The following is a 16,584-nucleotide window of genomic DNA, read 5'->3' as shown; positions in this document are numbered from 1 at the left end:
GAGGCTGGGAACCAGTGGGTTAGGTGATCAGTGGACAAGGATTTGGAGAGAAATTCTCTAGAGAGAAATGAAAGTGTTTCTGCTTTAGGCACCTTTCATTCGTGAATTTCTGTGGGATGATTGCTGGAATTATACAAAGTTCCTCAAGATGTGTCCCGTACATTATAAAGGTTGGCTCATTTTGCTTTGTGTGCAGGTAACTTAGTTGGCCAGTCAGGAACCAAAGTCTGGGTCATTCCAAGGAATTCATGTTCTTGAAGGAGCACTCACCACAAATGCACATGTATTTGTTTAAAATAATGTAAAAAAAAAAAATAGTAGCCATGGGAGGAAAAGGAGGAATGGGTGTTAGTGCTTTATAGATTCATGTCATGATATTAGAGAAAGAAGGTCTCTTAATATGTCCTGATTCTTTTGAAGTGCCTCATTTGTAATCTTGACACTTATTCTTGTCTGTGATGATGATCATGATCGGGCAGTGGATTTTCTTTCTTTTCTAATATCTGTGTCTACTGTGACAGAGAGGGAGGACTACATGTTGATTTTATAAGTTTTTAAAAGACCAGGACTTGGAGTAAGTTCTACACAGAATAAGAAAGGCTGGTTTAAGATATTAGTATTTGTAGGAGGACTAAATGACTCTAGTTTATAATTTTTCCATGAAGAATGCTTTCTAAGAAAAGAAGTAAGTTTTGAAGGTTACAACGGAAGGAGCTTTCGAAATGATCGCCTAAGTGTTAGGAGAAAAATACCCTACAGCCTGGCAGTCTCAAAACTAATATTCAAACTCTCAATCTCTTTGCTTAAAAAAGTTTAATAAGCTGTAAAATAAATACACTTCCATTAAATATTAAATAAACTATTTACAACTTGAAAAAATACTTTTTATCTCCATGCATCTTTATGTACAGAAATAAGACTTAGCATAAAAAGTGGCAATTGAAAGTTTAAAACCATCAGAACGAAAAGGTTCCGTTTTCTTATGATCCACCGAAAAGAGGAGCCAGCGCATCACTCGTGGTTGTGACTTGGCAGTGACTCCGATCCGATACCCTGTTCAAAAATACAATAAAATATTAGCGAGAAGCTCTATTTCATTAGGGCTTTAAGAAAACATCCAAAAAAATCAGGAATCAGAATTTCTGTCCATTTCGAATGTCTTGTGAAAAATGCTTAGAGCTTTGCAGAGACAGACTATCACTTGGACTTGAATTCCTCTTTCACACCTGCTTTGGTTATGGGCCTACTTAGGTGGAGGATTACATACGCTGAAGCCTGTTTCATCAAATTCTGCCTGGTGAAAACCAACAACACTCATGGGAATTAGTTTTCCTAACCAAATCTGTGCAGTGGACATAATTAAAAAGAAAGATGAAGTGGCATAGTATATTTGTGATATACAGTTAATTTGGGATAATTAGTACCAAGGGCATAATAACAGTAGCTACCAGTTAATAGCTGCCACTACATGCCAGGCCAGCATATTCCTTTTCCAAAAATCATTTCAGACCTCCTTTGAGAGATCTCAGTTGCACTAAAGAACCAAAAAGCTCCCTTTATTCATGGTGGTGGTCTTAGCTTAAGACCAACACAATAATAAATTCTGCCGCGCTAAGTACTGAGTACAGCCTTGGTTGGCATAGATAATCAGCCACTTCATGAGTTACTGAGCTAGCATACTAATTCGGTAATAGGCTCAGAACATAATACTTGTGCTTAACCAATGCGAAACAGTGCTTCTCCACGCATCTGCAGTGTTCACTAGAAAGGGAAATTCTGGATTTAGTAGATTTAGGGTTTGGTTTAGGAATATGCACATCTAAATGGCATCTCAAGTGATTCTTAAGCCCATGAAGGTAGAGTATCGATGGTTTAAGGATGTGACATCCTTCCTGAATGTCTGAGGAAATGGAGTTCTTCCTTCTGACCAATCTTAAATGTGTCCTCGATCTCTTCGCCTGCTCTTTCTCTGGAAGTTTGCTTCCTCAGCTGTCCACTTTAGTTATTAATAAAACATTCCTCTCTATAGCTCCTTACCTTTCCTACAACATGCTAAACTCTGCCTCTTTCCAAAAAAAAAAAAAAAAAAAAACCACAACAACTTATAAATAAGAACTATATCTTAACCAAGGTATATTTCAAATCTGTACCCTCTGCCCCCTTCTGACTTCCTTTCTTTAAAAGGATATTCATCCTGTTCCCGCCACTTTCTCATGTTTGTGGTCACGCACCCTGCCTTGGCTCTCCACCATGTGAGCTCAACCTATCATTCCAATCTTCTCTCCAACACCCATCTGAATTAGGCCATTTTTCACAAGTTTCTCAGGTGACCTCGTCCATCTCACAGTATGAATCTTCCTCTCCCTTCATAATTGCTTGTCCCAATCTCATCAGTCTTTGGAGGCTCACTTCCAATGCCTACATATAGCATCCTGTCCTGCTCCCTACACACATCCCATGGCACTTTGTCTCCTTCACTGGAAACTCTTCATATTCCTTTCATATGACATAATTTACTGGCCCTAGCATTCTGGTTCCTTACACTATATTCTATCTACTAAACACTAACTGCGTTGAAAAGAGGATCTGTGTCTGCCTCATTTTTACATCTGTTATGATACTAGGACATAGTCTTTTCTCACTATTGAACCTATCTCATGCTCAAAAACTAAGGCTTTCATGTAGCCAATGTTCACAGTGTATCCATAATTGAGGACACTTACTTTCCTCACTTTTCTTGAGGTAACCAATGCTGTATTTTTCAAAATTATAGGATATGATTTAAAGTTGTCTTTCAAACCCAAACCTGTACCATTCATTACCTTCCGTTATGCTATGGCATGTACATTTCCATTTTCTTGTCGAAGTTTCTTTCGTTCTTCAGCTTCTCCTTCATATTCCCTGAAGAATCGTTTTCGAAGCCTTCAGAGAACAAGATATTCTATGGTCATCAAAGTTCTATTCATCTCCGTATTGACTGGGGTTTTCGTGAGTACAGGGAGTTCCTTTCTGCGAGTCCTCATGGACCATTACACTGTATCCTACACCAAACCAAAACTTAAACCCAGCTCTAGAATATTTTATAACTGTTCTTTTTAAGGGGATGCTCATGGTGACTTAATATAAACATATTCCCAGAGTACTGGGATTTAAGTAGATATGCCCTGAGACACAAACTTTCAAAAGGTATGGAACACGTTGTTATGTGTTGGTATTTTTTTTCAATGGCTGACACATGATATTAGGTTAGTTTCAGAGGTATAACATAATGATTCGACAAGTCTATACATTATGCTAGTCTCCCCACAATTGTAGCTACCATCTGTCACCATGCAACACTATTACAATAGGGACTATATTCCCTATACTGTGCCTTTCATTCCCATGACTTATTCATCCCATAGCTGCAAGCCTGTATCTCCCACTCCCCTTCACCCATTTTGCCCATGTCCCCACTCCCTCCCCTCTGGCAACCACCAGTTGGTTCTCTGTATTTATGGGTCTATTTCTGCTTTTTGTTTGTTTATTCATTTGTTTGGTTTTTCAGATTCCGCACGTAAGTGAAATGATTTTGTCTTTCTTCGTGAAATCAATTTGTCTTTGTCTGACTTTCACTTAGCATTATACCCCTAAGTCCATTCGTGTTGTTTCGAATGGCAAGATCTCATTCTTTTTTCATCAACACTTAGCACAGTTGCCATGTGTTAACTGGAGGAAGAAAAAGATGGTATAGTTTTACCACGAAAGGACTTTACACTTGTACAAACTAATTGAAATGGTTAGAGTTTTTCCAAACAAGTTGGGTTTTCTTGATTTCTAAATATAATAAATACTTCCTTTTAGTTTTATTTATTGTTACTTTCTGTTAAAATTCAATTGTTTAAAACAGTCTTGGTGCTGTACAAGAAATTCTATTTTTGGTAGGTCTTTAGTCCACCCACTAAATGTTCCTACTAAAATCGTAAAAACTTTGACATGATGTTTGGGAAAAAAATTCAACTACGGAAAGACGGCAAAATGTGGCTTGGGCTAGTGTTTGCTATATGTTCCAAACACAAGAATATGGGAGAAAAGGAGAAAAGTCACTGCTTGGTTTTAGGAGTGCCAACGTGACAAAAGTTTTTCCACACTTTTCCAAAGGATTATTAAATATTTCAACCTGAACGATCACAAGGTTAAATAATTATTTCAAAACATCTTTCCTATCTGGCTATTTTTTCCCTTCTATCCTTCTATGTCAAACAATAATGATTCGTCTGAGAATATTTTTCCTGAACACGTTTGCATATCTGGCTTGAGGTGCTAACAGATCAAAATAATTTCCAGGGTGTGCAAAACAAAATGAAATCACACATCAAACTCTATGTGCATCATAAAACAGTTTTTTTTTATGTGTCTTTTTATTATTATCTAATCTGCATCTTAAATAATAGTAAACAATGGCAGAAGATAACTCCTTGTTTCCTGAATGGCAGGAGTGGTAGATCATGCACACAGTCCAGTTGTTAAAGTAATTTACCAAGACCTAAAATTAGAATAATGAGTCTATTGCTTTTCCCAAGCTCTAGTAGCACATGAGTCATTATAGAGCCATCCACGCCCTCCCCCAACTTCCTTAAGTCACTGACTTCTGTTTGACAGACAATGCCATTTTGACATACCCACCAGTGCCTACTACCAGGAACAGTCTACTTCTAACATTCGTTGGTCATGAAGTGTGATGATGTTATTATGAGCACAGGGCAGATACTGCAGGAGTAGAACAGTGACAGAATTGTCCCTGCTTCCTACGCCCTGCCCCTACGGAGGAAATTTTTCTTTCTTTCCTTTCTTTCTTCTCTTTCCCTTTCTTCCTTTCTTTCTCCTTCTTTCTTTCCCTCTTTCTTCTTTCATAATTGAGTTCCCATATTACCTTTAACAATTACAAATAGGCGCACGTTCTATGTAAATCAGTACCGTGCTAGGACATTTCTAACTCCAAATTCTGCGTTTTAACAGAAACAGATGTATCTTTTCTTGGCTCCTGGTTTGAAGCTCTTTGTGAGTTTTCGTGCCAAAGCAGGATCTCTGACAACCTACTGTGAACCAGAACCAGGCTTTCATTAGACTCTGGGAAGCGTCCTTAAGCTTAAAGATATTCATAGTGGCTATCAACAGTCTGAGATTAGGAAGTAGCCATGAGTGGAAACAGGACATGAAACACAACCATCTGCTTTTAAGTTCAAAATACTTCTAAGCTTTTTGAAAAATAGCTTTACATATGAAGTTTCAATGGTGGCCGAAGTAATATGTATGTTGACCTAATTCTATGATCTTTGTCAGTGAAGTGTAAAGGTATGACCAAGGATCACATGTCACCAATAGAATAATTCATCTAAAATGGGATATAGTACTTTGTGACAGCATACTGAAAATAAACCAACCCGGCATTATTTTATTAGGAATCTTTAAGTTATGCCATACTTACTGGATTGTAATAACAACAGCAATAGCTGTGAAGCTCACGGCAGACACAAAGGCAGCTATGGCGGCTAAAGCGATTTTTGATAAATCACTGTCAACCATGCTGTGAGTCTTCATGGACTTTTCCCCACACCGTTCACCAAAGTAATCCTGATGACATCTGGAAACAACCCACATCCAAAAATTATAATAGTAACTGAAAGCATTCTCTCTATTTTAGCATTTAATTGTAACACTCAAAAAAAAAAAAAAAAAGTCATGCCATCTATTTGTATTTCAAAATCAGGAGACAGAATGCATTCAAGCCAAAGATCTATTAGTGTAAGAACAAGTTGAGATTAGTTTGGGTGTGATATTCCAAGAAGACACACCTTTTCATTCTTTGTGCTCCTTTTATGACCACCTGATGAGTTCTGTCACTTGTGATGCAGCTAATACATTCCACTATCATTTAATGTGCCAGTAGCTTTTGAGAGGAGGGAGTATAGAGCATTATGTGAAGAGTACCTTTAGGTCCTTTTTTTTAAAAAAAACGTTTTGCAAACCTTTTGTATATTTTTACATAGTTTGTTTTGTATATTATAAAACCGGGGGTCAGCAAGCTGTAGCCAGTGGATCAAATCTGGCCATTCGTCGGGTTTTTAACAGTGTGTAAGCCAAGGATGGTTATTACACTTTAAAATGATTTTACATTTTTAAATGGTTACATTTTAGTTGTAAGTACATACATAACCTCGACCAAAGAAGCCTAAATTATTTGCCAGCCTGGTCCTTTAAGAAAAAGTTTACGGGGGCGCTGGGGTGGCTCAGTCGGTTGAGCATCCGACTTCAGCTCAGGACATGATCTCGCAGTTCGTGGGTTCGAGCCTCACATCGGGCTCTGTGCTGACAGCTCGGAGCCTGGAGCCTGCTTCGGATTCTGTGTCTCCCTCTCTCTCTGCCCCTCCCCCACTCATGCTCTGTCTCTCTCTCTATCTCTGTCAAAAATAAATAAACATTAAAAAAAGAAAAGAAAAGAAAAAGTTTACAGACCCTTGACACTAGAGAAATAAATGGTTTTCTGCATCTAGGAGTTTCAGACCTCGTGTTGTAAATAGATTTCTTTTTAATTTAGGAAAACTTACTTGCATGTTACTGCTCCCAGGTTCTCTATATATTTGCATTCTCCGTGAATACAGAAATTTTGGAATTCTGCATCACACGGATTTTTCTTCTTTCTGTTTTTTCTATTTTTTCCATTTTTGCCTCCTTTTTTCTTTCTTTTGGGTTTATCTGAAGTCTTTTCACTTTCTGTCCTGTTTTTCATGGGCTTAACTACCTGTTCAACTGAAAAAAAAAAAATAGACACGATTTATTGACAGCAGTCTCTCTTCACCTTGCATATCATCTTGGAGACATGGAGAAAGAAGTCTTAGCAGTGAGAGCTCATGGGCATGATAACCCTATTTTTCTCATTATTTAACCCAAATTTATATATAATAACTGGTTAAAGAGAATATCTGAATGGTGTGGCGCTTGAAAATCTGAACCTCCTCGTTATTTTATAAGCTTAGAAACATATTTTGAATTTATTTGTACCAGTATTATTACTATTGTTAATAGTATGTACCTGTCTAAAAAAAACGAGGAAATATCTTGCACATTTCTTGAATTTCTTATACACACCAAGTTCTTGGTAAGGAGCATTAATTTGATTAAACTCAGATCACGGTTGAGTGTATTGTTATCCAGATGCTATAGATGAGGAAACTGAAGTTGAATGAAGACAAGTTATATGCCCTGGGACATGCAGCTAGAGAATGACAGTGCTGGGGTATCAAAACCTGTCATTCCCCCCTGTCCTATGTTTTCTCTTGGATAGGTCAAGGTTACTGACTAAACTGGTGCTTTAGTGTATCTGTTGATTTTATATATGCATCTCGGTCTTGTGCTCATTATCATAGTTGGGAATTACTGTGTATTACTTGAGGATGGAAAAAACGGAGAATTATATATTAGAATTAATCAATTTTCTCCAACTCCCAGATTACGACAGGTTATAATTATTCATTCCATGGGGCTCATTTCTGTGGTCAATCTATTTGAAAAATAGGAATCTAGAAATATTTGTACCTGATGCTTCTGAGAGTCAGTCATCTTAACTCTTTTGATCTACAGAAACATTCGTTCAGTGTTATTGCTATACAGGGCATAGTTTTCCCACATACTAAATATGGGAGGGAGGAGTGTTCATGTTGGAGCTGTGTGTTTTGTTATACTAGTACCTGAATAGGCTTATCTAAGCAAGTATTTAGCAAACAGAGCCCAGTGAAAAGAGGAAGATACCATAATGTCATAATACCATTAGTCATAATGGTCCTGCATAATGTCCCATTAAATAGAAAACATTAGAAATATAGGGAAGGGTATCAAAGATAGAACCCTGTGATCAAGGAAGCGACAAATAAATATTATGAGGATTTTAGCAGGTTATTATGACATTAATAATAGTCAAATTAGGAGCAATGCTTAACCGGTTGTGCAATTTTTATATTGAAAATTTGGTGATAAATAAGCAACACAAATTAGAATAAGTCGTCTAAAAGAAAACACTTTAAATGAGTATTACTGCACGTTATCAGATACATTGCAAATTGTAGACAGAGACAAATCGTCATCACGCTGAAGTGCTGCAACAGACAGCAACCCCAGGGGTTCAACAGCCTTTCAAAGGAGCTCACCCATCAGTTTCCCTGTATTTCACAAGGCACTAGTCAGTTTCACTGCTAACAGTTTATTTGTCCGTTTGAAACGTTAAGGACTTGAAACATCTTTAAGAGAACAGTTTCTCCTCTTATCCTTCCAAAAAGAAATATAAATGAACCTCTTCCCCACCTCACATAAAAGCACAAGTTATTGAACAAGCAGTAAAGTGGAGTGTTCCCTAAAGCTTTTTCCACTTGTCGCTTAACCCAGTAATTCTCCCTGTGGTATCACCTGCTGTCCCTTCACCAGGTCTGCAAGGCAGACAGAGGGGGAGAAGTCAGGGAAACTAAGGTCAGGAGAGAAGGGGCATTATGTTCTGCCTCCATATTGGATGTCTCTAGGATATTTAGATTTACTGATGACCTCATCTGTCCTGAAACTCCAAAGTAATATGAGGGTAACGAACAATACTTAACCTCTTACTTTGGTACTCTCATTTTAAGCAAATGCTCTTTTCTAAACATCAGATAACAGCAAAAAGGAACAAAACTATGGGTCACTATTATTTAACTAACACATGGAATCTGGGGCTAAATCATGATTTTTAGCAATTTGAAATCCATGCATAGTTGTTCTTTAATATTTCCAGAAGGTTATATTATTATTTTTGTCGTGTTTTAGAAACACTTGTTTTTCAACACCTGGGGTACTTAAAAGCTAAAGTCCAACCCCACTAAAGTCCTTCCCCACTACTTTGTTCTGTTCCCTTATTTGTGTTAAAATGCGGGTTTTTAGGGAATTTCTGTATGGGGAGTAGACACAGAAGCTGATGACTGGTTGATGTCTATGTCTGTCTCTCAGCATGGAGGCTGTGTGGCCCAATGGGAAAGAGCATCGGATCACCATCAAACACTGGAGTTCTCATCCTGGCTCAACTGCTTGCTGGCCGTGGAAGCTTGGGCAAAACCACCTCCTCCAGTTATCATCTTTGTAAAATGCTAACAATTCCTACTTGTAAAGTAGACTTAATAGACATTAACCATTTTTAGAGCTCCAGACATATCAGATGTACCCACACACAGCTCCTTCCATCCTAGCTTCCCCAAGGCATATGCAGCACACGTACACGCAAGAAAACCACTCCGAGAGACAGGGAATGGCTCTTCTTTTGAAGCAGCTTTGCCCATACAAACACACATCTTCTAGGCTATGTTTTCGCCTTATCCTCCACTCACCTCGGACTGAATCATCTACAATATAGCCAGATATTTGTGGTTCGTTATCATACTCTTCTGCATAATCATAGTCGATCCCCGAGGACAGTTCCCTACTAGAAGGCGTTTCACTCACAGGGGAAATCTCCCTTCCTGAGGACCCATTTCTTGGGGTAACCTCAAATCCATCGGCACTGTGGTCCCCAGAAAATGGTTCCCCTTTCCCAGAGGAGGTGTCGTTGGCAGCTGATCCAGCAGCATAATGGGCTGTGGGAGAAAGAACAACGGGAGAAAAGAAAAGGTAGAGCAGAGTGAGTGCCTTTCTCACCAGTCAGCTGGGTTCAGGAGAAATGTTTATCTTCTGATATCAAAGCTGCTATTGCACATGTGCTATTGTTTGGGATTGAGTCACTTATGAAAGCATCTTCACATTCTGCCAACAAGCAAACTCAGCTGCTCCAATTTACAGAGCTGCTTTCATCGAGGTTTTCTTTTCCACAGACGGTCCCCATTACCTTCCACACCAAATAATGCTGCCATATAGGCAAGTTCGTCTAATTACTGAACAGGTAATGTCTGTAGAGTCCCATCACTTCACACGCCAAATGGGTTTGTGTTCGCTAGAATGACCCATTTGAACGGATGGGTTCTAGATATAAATATCAGACTCTCTTGACACGTGTTCATATTTTTAAAAAGGTGACATACATAACTGTAAAACAACATAAATGCTATTTGATAGTAAGGACTCTTCCTGTCAGTGTTTCATTATTCTTGTTCCTACCTAGGGAAGAACCTGGGGGGGGGGGGGAGGTGAGATTTGGGGGCCTAAAGTTTCAGGCCCCTGGTTTATCTTATAGGTCTCACTAAAGGAGCAACAGGGTGGTGCTTTTACTTCTCCCTGGGAGGGCCTCTAGGAAGGTAAAGGTACAATCACTAGACAGAGGAGATGGAGATTTTAGGCAGGAGTCAGCGCTCCGCGTCCAGGACTTAACTGCTCTAAGACTTAACTGCTCTAAGATCTGCGGAAATCGCTTCACCTTTCTGGACTCGGTTTCTTTTTCTGTAAAAGGCAGAATTTGGAGCACAGGATCTCTGAGGTCTCCTCCAGCTGGACTAAAGTAAAAAATTCGGGAACTCTCCGGCACCCTCTTCCTGACCTGGGACGTCAGAGGCACCTGCCCGCGTTTCTCCTCCTCCCCGGCAGTAACCTTGGGGAGTGCGCTGCCGTGGACGCCTCCCGCCGTGGGAGAAGCGCAGGCCGGCAGTTCGGAGCCGGGATGCCCTCACCTGAGCCCAGGATCAGGAGCGACAGCACCACGGGCGCCGGCGGCAGCAGCGGGGCTCTCATTGGTCCCTCGGCGCGGCGGCGGCGTCGCGGTCTCTGGGGCAACTCGGCCGGGAGTCGCGGCTGGAACAGAAGGTGGCGGAAGAGAGAGGGGAGAGGAGGGAGTGTGCGGCAGTGCTCGCCGCCCGGCCGGGCTCGGGCGCTGGACGAGCGCCTACAGCTCGCCTCGGGATCCCTCGGTTCCGAGTCGGGCGCGGGCAAAAGGTGTGCGAACATTCCGGAGGCGCGGCGCGCACCTGCGGCTTTATAGGCCGGGCGGGGACCCGGGCCAGGCCCGTGACGTCACGGCCTCCGCTGTGGGTGGAGGAGGGCGGCTGCGCCACAAGAGGTTACTACCCCAAAACCACACGCGGATGGCAGGCGCCCCACCTCCCCGGAGCGTGGAGAGCCACCGGGAGGAAATGGAAATTAAACCCTAGCTGCGAGCTGAGAACACGCCCGCTCCACATTCGAGGGTGGGAGTAGAGTTGGAGAGCTGGTAGCTGACAGTCAAAAGTCCCACTTTCTCAAACCACCTGAAGAACCTCCGTGTAGACTTTGGTTGATCTTAATACTACAAGTGACAGGGATTGATTAGAAGAGTTCCCTATTAAGATGTAGAAGTACTTTAAGACCAAGAGCGACTTAGCAAGGAGAGGCTGATGTCCTTTAACAGAGATTATGAAGTTCGTGAAACGGCTAGAGAGAGCGCCCCCTAATGAGGAGCGACTTTATGATGGGCCCTTTATCCCGACCGCGAGCCCTTTCTTCCCCACTGCTGGAAAGCGGCCAGAATTTCAAATCGTCTCCCCTCCCATTTGTCTGTGTCCCAAGGTCCTTATCAAAATGAGGATTTATTGACCATCTATCATTGCCGAACTATAACCACTTAAAGGATTACCTGCCCCGTCTCAGTCAGTAACCTTGCTGCTTAAGAATCATTTTTCCCTGTTTTACAAGGAGGACTTGACACCCCTGGTTATGGCAGAAACCAGATGGATTTAAGGTCCTCTGACTCTAAAATCTCTCTCCACTCTGATAAAGGAATTTGGAGTAAACCGATCTTTGTAAAGAGAGCTTCTGGGAAGAACAATACTTGGTCCTAAGGAATAACCACTGCTGGGAGGGTATTGAAGGGGGTGCCCAAGTCTGTGCACCACAAATCCCAGGATAAAACCACCAGCTTTGAGGAAGCCCAGTTAGAATCTGGTAGGGCAGTTAATCCCAACAAGAAGAAAAAATGAAGAGGGTGGGAGCTGCTCAATTCGACTAACTTTGATGGAGACACAGCTCCAGAACTGGATTTTCCTTGACTTGAAGAAAAAAAAGAAAGCATCATTCTCCCTCTCTCTAACTGGTTCCTTGTCTTAAAGACAAGGACACTCTTCCAGCGCAACAGCCCTTTTAGGAGTGTGGATCACAGTATAGCTATCCTAATTCTGGGAAACTTTTGTGAAGCTACTTACTTTTTAATGGCATATGGAGGTCGTGGGCTAAATAATACCATACATTTAGCAGGATGAAATAAACAGTCATGACTCATGCCTTCCCTTCTAGTCAACATTTGCTGAGAGTATATTTGGTGTCATCTGCTTGTTTTATTTTTTTATGTGGGGTGGGGGGTGGAGGCAGTAAAGAGAGCGATTAACTGATCACCGTTCCCTGCTCTCCAGAAGCTCAGTGTGGTGTGGGCCGGAAAAGTAATTCTGTTATGCCAGATGATAAGAAGGATTTGGACTGCCATGGAAAACAAGGATGCAGTTTAGTTTTGCTCACCCGCTTAATGTCCTTACCAGCAGAAAGCTTAAATGGAAAGAATACCTGCTGACACAGTATGCCCCAAAATGGAAAAAAAGACCAGGAAGACGGCACTGCCCATCCCAGGGTGAAGCAGGGACCTGCTTTGTGGCTGGAGGAGAAGATTCTGATTCAGACAGATTCACAGCCTTGCCCTCAGATTTCAAAAGATGGCAGGGATTTTGTTTAGAGTTCAGACTGTGGCGAGGCTCTCCTCTCAGGCTTCGCTTTTGTTCTGGTCCCATTGTTCCCTTTCCCTTACTCTTTCTTCTCAAGTGAGACGAAGGCAAGTTGTGTGCATGCGTCATCAGAAATGGTTCACTTTGAAGGGAAGTGAGTTCTTTACACCGGAAATTGCTTAGTCTTTTTACAACTGGAAATGTGGAGGGTGACGATTTCCGTTGGTATGGGATGGAACATAGAATGATAGGGGCAGATTGCTAGTGCGTAGTATGAGCTGTAAATTCACACCAGTTGGGTAATCATGTACAAATTCCACCACAAACTAAACCACCTAATATTTGAAAGACTCGGGTTCCTCATCTGAAAATAGAAATAAAGCTACCGACCTGCTGTTAAACAGATCAAATGAGATAAGATAACCTATGCAAGCAACACAAAATCTAGCATATGCGGAGTGCTCAATACATGGCAACTATTATTATTAGCCTTGGCATTATGATAGGTACATTCTATTAATCACATTGAAGAACCAAGTGACTCTTATAAATGGAGCTACTCACAGAGCAAGTGAAATAATCTTCAGTATTTTCAAGCCCATGAACTTTGTACCTACTTCCCATTAACACTAACCATTTTGAACATTTTATGGTTCATCATCGGGTATCATGGGGCGTCATAATGGTTGCATCACAGTGTAGCACCCCTGATGACTCACAGCATTCTGGAATTTGCACATGAGAGGGAAACCTTCCCCATGTTATGTTGGATACTCTACATTCTGCATGCTAAGCAGAGACAGGGAGGAACAACTTCAAGAAATTCACGTAGAATTCAAGTAGCTACTCTTCTTTATCTTGAACAATTGATGGTTCCCACACCTACTAGGAGGCTAAAGGCAGCTCTATGGGCCAGTGCTCCCAGCCAGCCACTCACTTTGAAGTCTGGTATCCGGATCCTGATAATATTTTATATGTATAGTAGAAACAAACTCACTTCGACTCTGCTAAAAGGTGTGCTATAGAACCCAAGAATAATTATGTGTTTGTTCATATAATTGATCTTGAGTTTTTATAGAGAGGGCCAGGTCTGAGTTAAATATTACATCATGGTCATTTTACTGAGTCAACCCATGAAACCCTCAACTAAAATTAAGAAATTCTCTCATGTATAAGTAACATTTCCTATATTATTAACAAATGCATTGGCTCCATTTAGATGTCTGTAATTTTCTACTCTTCACCTTCGAATTTATCCATGCTAAAGAATATATAATTTCTAGTTTCTTCAAAAACAGGCTTTCCATGAATTTGATTTGTTGGGTACCTTGACATACTAGTAAAATAAAAGTACTTGGCCCTTTAAAACCTTAACATGATGGCTTTTGCAGAGCAGTAAGTAGCAGATGGGACTGAAGGCAGCAGACTGTTTGATGCAGTAGGAACTAGGCAAATGTAACATACAATTAACTGCATTTAAACACACAAGAAATGAATGCTCTAGTTCATTTACTCATCAAATACATTTTGAGAACTAGGTCCTCTTCTAGGCACCGGGGATAAAACTTTGAATAAGTCATAATGTCTTCATTTTTAAGGACCTTGCATTCTATTAAGGGGAAACATATAATAAACAAGGGAACCATACATAAAATAATTTTAGGCCATGATGCACAATAAAATATGTGATCTAGAGGGCTTGGGATGGTGGAAGAAGATGATAAAAGGAAATTCAAGATAGCCCCTACAGTAAAGTAGTTCACAGTTTCTCCCTACAGGAAACGGGGCAGGATAAAATGGAGAGGAGTATCCTTTGGAATAATAACAGCTGTGGAAAGCAGAGATAGGCAAGGATAGAAATGAGAGATAGATATAAGCATAGACAAGAAGAATGAGGGATGCTGAACGATGGATGCCTTGAATGGAGGAGCCTTAAAAGTATGGAGGATTTGGGAACATTGCACAAGAATTCATTCCAGGGGCGCCTGGGTGGCTCAGTTGGTTGACTGTCTGTTCAAGTCCCACATTGGGCTCTGTGCTGACAGCTCGGAGCCTGGAGCCTGCTTCGGATTCTGTGTCTCCCTCTCTCTCTGCTTCTCCTCTGCCTGCACTCTGTCTCTTAATTATAAATAAATGCTAAAAAATAAAATAAAAAAAAAAAAGAATTCACTCCACTAGTCACTTCTCAAACACCCCTCTTAGCCTTGCTGACCAGAGCTCTCCAGCTCTTAACCAAAAGTCAGATAAACAGAATAACCTGAGAACCTTTTCTAAATGTACACTCCATTCCCCCATCTCGATTCAGTAGGTTTGGTGTGGGGTGCAGGCCCACGTGGCATTTTTTTAAAGAACCTCCAAGAAAATTCTGATGTGGCCTTGGGACTAAGAACTACTCCACTAGGGGATACGTAAGTGAAAAATAGTCGAGGTACATTCAGAGAGAGTGTAAACTAGCAGGATGACACATTCATGTAGGTGGAAATTTTGCCGGAAATGTAAAGGAGGGAGAAATGAATTTTAACAGGAAGCATGTAAGTGTAACGAAGACATTTATCTCTGAGGAACTCATGTTACAAACTGATTCAAATGCAATTCCTTTAAACACGACACTATTCTAGTGGAATAAAAATGCATCTGAATATATGAAAAAGAAAAAAATCCACTTTGCATGTAGTTTTCAGAAACCAGTTTGTCACATCGGTGGAATCATATCTATGCCAAATTATTGTGGAATCCCACTACCTCCGGTCTGAGTGTGGTAAGGTCAGAAAACAGAATGTCTGTAACTATCATACACCGAATTAGGAAACATGTCAAACTTGAGTATTCTATTAATGCTTTATGACTTTAGGATTTCAGATTAATATTTGGCATTTTGTTACTTCAGAAATTAATATATCAAAGTCAGATGGCTGAACTAGTCAGAGTCCTATGAAAGATTTTTATGGACTACAATTAGTCTTTAAATAATCATATTCTTGATTTTATTAGTTATTGCAGAAAACGTTTTGTACGTACTTAACCTTTCTTTAGTGCATGTCTACGTTTTAAAATTTTCTTGTATTTTCTTTTACAATTGACCAGGTACCACACATTCAAAATTATGCGATGACCACTTTTTCATAGTTTCTGAATGCTCCTATTTGCCCCATCATTACTTAAAAATTGACAGTAATAGGGGCACCTGGGTGGCTCAGTCAGTTAAACGTCTGACTTTGGCTCAGGTCAGGATCTCATGGTTCGTGAGTTCGAGCCCCACATCAGGCTCTGTGTTGACAGCTCAGAGCTTGGAGCCTGCTTCAGATTCTGTGTCTCCCTCTCTCTCTGCCCCTACCCCCTCACTCTCTGTCTCTGCCTCTGTTTCTCTCTCTCTCAAAAATAAATAAACATTAAAAATTTTTTTAATTGACTGTATTTGCATACCTCTAAAAATTATGTAATCCTATTATCATTGACCCATAGTTGAAGTATTCTTGTTATGAATTTAGATAGTCTTTTTAAATGTCTTTTTCAACTTTTAGCAGGGTTAGGCTATCTTATGTATAGATTTTATTGTATTTCCCCATAAACACAATAAGCTTTTGTTTCAAGTTCAATGAGAATAGGCGGCTTTAAATTTCGTAAGTGAATAAATGACTAATTTGTTGAATAAACCACTCCTGTACAGTCTGTCCTATGCAGGGATAGGGTAGGCCACAAAGAAACTGGCCTTTGGATGCCATGCTTCTGGAACTTTCTGAATGTGTGTATTAAAATTTTATGACCATAACTAAAAAAAAATTGTAAGTTCATTTGGAAGAATCCAGACAAAAGTAGACCTCATAGGAAAAGAGGGATTCAAAATAGAGTTATAAATCTTGTAAATATCAAGTGTGTCCCTTAGTATTCTTCCTGGAATCACTATTTTTGTCTTAAACCT

General features: G+C 40.4%; 1 protein-coding gene across 2 annotated transcripts; it reads right to left on the bottom strand.

Annotated features, from left to right (window-relative positions):
* Positions 1-794: 794 nt before the first annotated feature.
* AREG (amphiregulin) lies at positions 795-13,341 on the bottom strand. Of its 2 annotated transcripts, XM_049630633.1 has the most exons (7): positions 13,230-13,341; positions 10,653-10,773; positions 9,384-9,629; positions 6,588-6,789; positions 5,468-5,623; positions 2,823-2,922; positions 795-1,053 (listed from the first exon to the last, which is right to left on the bottom strand). In XM_049630633.1, the coding sequence occupies exons 1-6, from the start codon at positions 13,287-13,289 to the stop codon at positions 2,829-2,831; spliced, it is 879 nt and encodes a 292-aa protein (XP_049486590.1). In that variant the 5' UTR covers positions 13,290-13,341; the 3' UTR covers positions 795-1,053; positions 2,823-2,828. The 2 variants fall into 2 exon arrangements, with proteins under 2 accessions (XP_049486590.1, XP_049486589.1); XM_049630632.1 differs by lacking the exon at positions 13,230-13,341 and having other exon boundaries at positions 10,653-10,968.
* Positions 13,342-16,584: the final 3,243 nt, after the last annotated feature.

Source organism: Panthera uncia, chromosome B1 (genome assembly GCF_023721935.1).
Source record: "Panthera uncia isolate 11264 chromosome B1, Puncia_PCG_1.0, whole genome shotgun sequence".
Lineage (NCBI taxonomy): Eukaryota > Metazoa > Chordata > Mammalia > Carnivora > Felidae > Panthera > Panthera uncia.
This window is presented reverse-complemented; position numbering and strand designations above follow the sequence as displayed.